The following is a 4,945-nucleotide window of genomic DNA, read 5'->3' on the forward strand; positions in this document are numbered from 1 at the left end:
GTATGAGTCAGCTGTTATTTCGATGTCAGCTGACTGAGGAGATCAGCTGATCGAGGGTATATAACAGATGTAACGAACACAATAAAGTCAGTGTTTTACAGCAGTACAAGCGAGTTAGATCTTATTCCTTCTTCTCTTTTTTGACATTTTGCTTTTGCCAATACTTAACTTATATATATATATATATTGTATATATAGTTGACCATATGAAGTATATTGTAGGAAGATAGCCCGGGTGGCGGTCAATAAAGCTATCAAAATAGTAACAAAAAACTTGGAGCTTTATATCTTTAACACTACAGACAACACTAAAAAATCCAAGAGAACTTTATGTAAAGTAGAGCAAATTGACTAAAATAGAGCTATTTACGTTCAATAGTTCCCGAGATAAAGTTTTTTAAAAACTACCAATTCCTAAGAAACGCACTTTAAAATCAGTAGTTAATGAATTTATTTTGAGGAATATATATCTCAAAAACCATTCGACGTACAGATGTCTATTGGCACTCAAATTAAAGCTAGTTTAATAAGCTATAAAGTAGTTTGTACTATAATAGTTGTTCGGACAATAAGTTTGATTAATGAAAAACTTTATTTCAGAAACCATAAGACCTACATATGGCTCATTAAAAATAAAGAAAATGTACCTTACTATCAAGTATTTTATGATACGTATCTTCCTAGAATTAACAGTTTTATGATATTCGCATATGAATATAAATTTGTCCGAACAACTATAAATCAATTTATTTTAGCAAATATCATGAAAACTACTACTCCTTTGAAGATAATCTTAAAACTACTTCATAGTCCATTAAACTAGCTTTAATTTCAGTGCTAATTGACATCTGTACGTCGAGTGATTTTTGAAATATAGATTTCACAAAATAAATTCACTAACTACTGATATTTCAGTACATTTTTATGGAATGTTGCTTTTTATAAAACTGTATCTCGAGAACTATTAAACGTAAATAACTCCATTAGGGCTCATATTTTAGAAAATTTACTCTACTATAAATAACGTTCTCTTAGGTTTTCTTGTGTTGTTTGTAGTTTTTGAAGATATAGAGCTCCGCATGAAAAATTAATTTTTTTTTAACGTGACAGAATCATAAATTTAGACTAGCATTTATTTATATATAGTTTTCATCAAAGTAATAAAAAATTAGGGTGAAATAGCTGTCTATTTTTCTCTTCTTGGTCTCATTGATAAATAAATATCGTATCAATGGTAATATTTGCTATTAGTTTCAACGATAGCTAATTTTTGCCCAACACTCAAAAACCATTCGACGTATAGTTGTCAATTAGCACTCAAATTAATGTTAGTTTAATACCCAATAAAGTAGTATTTTCGTAGGATAGTAGAATATTTTTTTTTTATGATATATGACAAAATATGAGCCCTAATAAAGTGCTCTATTAATTAAATTTATGTATTAATTAAATCAAATGGTATCCTTATTAAGTCTCAACATTCATGATTATATCAATAGTCCAACGTTTCGGCCTCAAGGAGGATAATCTATTAGATAAGAGTTAATCTAATAGTGAATAGAGTAGATTTAATATAAAATTAAAGTTTTAAAAATTAACGAAGTTCTAAAAAAATAGGCCGATTTTGACTTGTATTTGATGACCTGGGCAAAATAACCTATAAAACATTTTTTTTTTTTTTGTAATTTTGATGTGAGGTGTGAATTTATATTTAAGATAATCTAAATAGTCCTTGAGGATGATCGAATTGGCGGAAACGTTGGACTATCGATATAATAAAGAATGTTGAGACTTAATAAGGATACCGTTTGATTTAATTAATAGATAAATACCAGTCTCAAGAATTTGAATAAACTATATAAAATTAATTTTTCATTAGGAGTTCCATATCTTTAAAACTATCTCCGACACTAGAAAGCCTATGAGAACGTTATTTAAAGTAGAGTAAATTGGCTAAAATATGAGCCCTAATAAAGTTATTTACATTTAATAATTCTCGAGATATAGTTTTTTAAAACCATCATTTCCTAAGAAATGCATTGAAAATCAGTAGTTAGTGAATTTATTTTGGGAAATATACATTTCGAAAACCGACGTACAGATATTAGCACTCAAATTAAAACTAATTTGATGCCCTTTAAAGTAGTATTTTCGTAGAATTAGTATTTTTATGATATTTGACAAAATAAATTGATTTATAGTTGTTTGGACAAAATTTCATGTTCAAAATTCATATTCATATGCGAATATTTTAAAAATTACTACCCCTGCGGAGAAACTTTATCGTAAATTGGAAGAAGATAGTCCGGGTGGCGGTCAATAAAGGTTTCAAAATAGTAAAAGAAAACTATTTATTGTTAATCAACGTTTCGTCCCACTTTGCAGTGGATAGTATAGTTTTAATGTAAAATTAAAGTTATGATAAAATATGGTGATTTTGACTTGAAATTGATGACCTGGGCAAAATAGCCAGTAAAACTTTTTTTTTTTTGTAATTTTGATGTGAGTTGGGAATTTATATTTAAGATTGTTCTTGAGGATGGCCGAATTGGCCGAAACGTTGGATTGTTGATATAATAAAGAATGTTCAGACTTAATAAAGATACCATTTGATTTAATTAATTGAATTTTTTTTTTAAAGTTTTGAAACAGCCGCCAATTTTTATTCTCCCACTCTATACTTGGCAGACTCATTAATTTTCACTAGTAATTATACATACTTTTCATTAAAGTGGTCAAAAATTGGGATGAAATAACTGACTTTTTTCTCCTCTTGGGCTCTTGTACTATACCGAGTTCAATCAAAATCGTTTGAATCATTTTTTAGAAAATCGAAAAAAAAAAATCTACTCTTTAAAGTGTTATACAACCGGTTAGTCGATTTAAAGAAAAAATTGCTGTCTCATTTTTCATATAACTTTTTTTTAAAATTTAATTTCAGATTTATACGATTTTCGGTTCATATATCACACATATACACTGACCATTTCGTGAAAATAGTTTTTTTTGGACTTGAAAACAAGTATTCACAACGGAAACTGAAATTTCACCTTACTACATATTTCGTATATAGATAAGTGAAAGAGAAATTATAAATGAGTAATATATCTAACTACAAAGACTGCTCCTACCAGAAGTGTCACTGGATTTATTTTCATCGCTGTTCTTTAGCTTTACTTTTAAAATCCTCTTCGGCTTGATGATAAGGATCTTCTCTTCTTGCTGCGTGGGCTGTTCTAATATGATCTTAGCTTTTGAGGATTTTATTTCTTTAACTTTCCCTTTGTCCTGTTTTTCCCTGATCTTGATATGTTTCCCTTTGTAGCTCTCGAGCCAGTTTATGACTTGCAGTTTAGGGGTGACCTTGTTGAATCCCTGCAAATTTGCTTTTCCCTGGCTGACAGGCTTCTGCACTTCTGGCGGTACCAGGAGCATCTTCAATAAATCAATTCACAATTTTATTGTTTAATGCTTTTTCTTTTTTTTCCTCGTTGCAAAAATGAACATTTATGATTTTGATAGATCGAAAAAAAAATCAAAGGCCACATATGTTTGTACAGATCACTTACATTTTAGATTCAGATAAAAAACTAAAAATATTAACAGATGTAAGGGGTTATAGTGAATTATACAAACACTAAGAAATATGAAAATTTAATACCTATTCCAGTAAAGAAAATCCAAACTCGATTTATAAAACTCCACATTTGAGTTGGATAAGTTGTTACAGCTAAATGTTGAGACAGTTTTGAAAATTTTGAAGCAGAAACAGAGGTCGTAATTTCATCCTTTGATCTCTGATTATTTTTATTTATTTTTTTTTAGCAACGGATTGTTCTCATTTACCGACAAATTGTGACAGCTGTACTCAATTTTTCAGGAATAGTGAAGGGATATCTCTGAAGAAAAAATTAATTAATCAAAAATACTAATATATAAGGTAGTCATCTTTATAAATCACATTTTGTCTTGAACAATCTCTTTGGTTCTGGTATTTCTTATACACTACTTACTGTTGACGAAATATGCCACTAATAAGAATCGATTATCTGGCCATGAACTATGTGAGATGGCAACACTGCGTGGGCAACACTGACGAGTGAGAGCGGAGAGAAGTTTTTTGTTTTGTTTTTTTGGACAACAGTGATAATAATAGTTTAAGTGCGTATGTTTGTCCTAGTTTGGTGAAAGTTATATTGTGATTTTGACTTCAGAGTTGTGAGGGACTCTTTCTTTTATTATTGAGATTATTCTCTAACCTATAATGTAAGTGTTTAAGCTAATATAATATTGATATCTATGGTATTGTTTATTATTCATCTCTCTTATTTTCTCCATTTAGAAAAAGAGACTATAGCCCCTACAAATTATATTAATAGAATTGGCTTTACTAAAGAAATAACGCACATAAATAACTTTTATTAACTCTAATCAAATTTAGAATAATAAAACTCATAAGGTTAGGTTTCACACACCGCTATTTATACAGAATCGATTCATGACATAACTAACTCGATGTTCATATCGATAGCGACTATCAACCCATTCTAATTGCCCACTGTATATGCATAATGCATTTCCGAGTCAAAAAGACCGGCTGCACACTGTGCAATGATCTTGAATTGCAATTATCAGTCAGTATGGAAGAACCAGCCGTTAGAACAAAAATTATCCTAGAAGTATGTAAAAATAAAAATGGATTTGGGTTTCACTTTGGATTATGTTCGAGCGATTATTTCAAACGTTATCATTCTGTACAACAAAAGTAAGTGTCATCCTTCGAGGAAAGTTCATTATATTGTACTATTTCTTAAAAATATTTGTTCATTTAGGTTCATATTGTTTTATTTACATTTATTTCATTTTATATATAATCTATTCCCTTTCTTGAGCTTGCTTATTATTGTTTAATTAAAATTAATTTAATTCAATTAAACTTTAATCC

The 4,945-nt window shown here is 29.2% G+C and overlaps 1 protein-coding gene across 1 annotated transcript in view; it reads right to left on the bottom strand.

Annotated features, from left to right (window-relative positions):
- LOC106677164 (cytosolic carboxypeptidase 2) overlaps window positions 1-3,565 on the bottom strand; it is a 67,004-nt gene extending 63,439 nt beyond the window's left edge. Inside the window, exon 1 of the mRNA XM_024359689.2 lies at window positions 3,132-3,565. Within this exon, the coding sequence (XP_024215457.1) occupies window positions 3,132-3,435 (304 nt within the window). The 5' untranslated portion in view covers window positions 3,436-3,565. The remainder of the gene's footprint in view (window positions 1-3,131) is intronic.
- Between the last annotated feature and the right edge of the window lie 1,380 nt (window positions 3,566-4,945).

The sequence above is a fragment of the Halyomorpha halys genome, unplaced genomic scaffold (genome assembly GCF_000696795.3).
Source record: "Halyomorpha halys isolate HHAL.00 unplaced genomic scaffold, Hhal_1.1 Scaffold89.1, whole genome shotgun sequence".
In the NCBI taxonomy this organism is placed as follows: domain Eukaryota; kingdom Metazoa; phylum Arthropoda; class Insecta; order Hemiptera; family Pentatomidae; genus Halyomorpha; species Halyomorpha halys.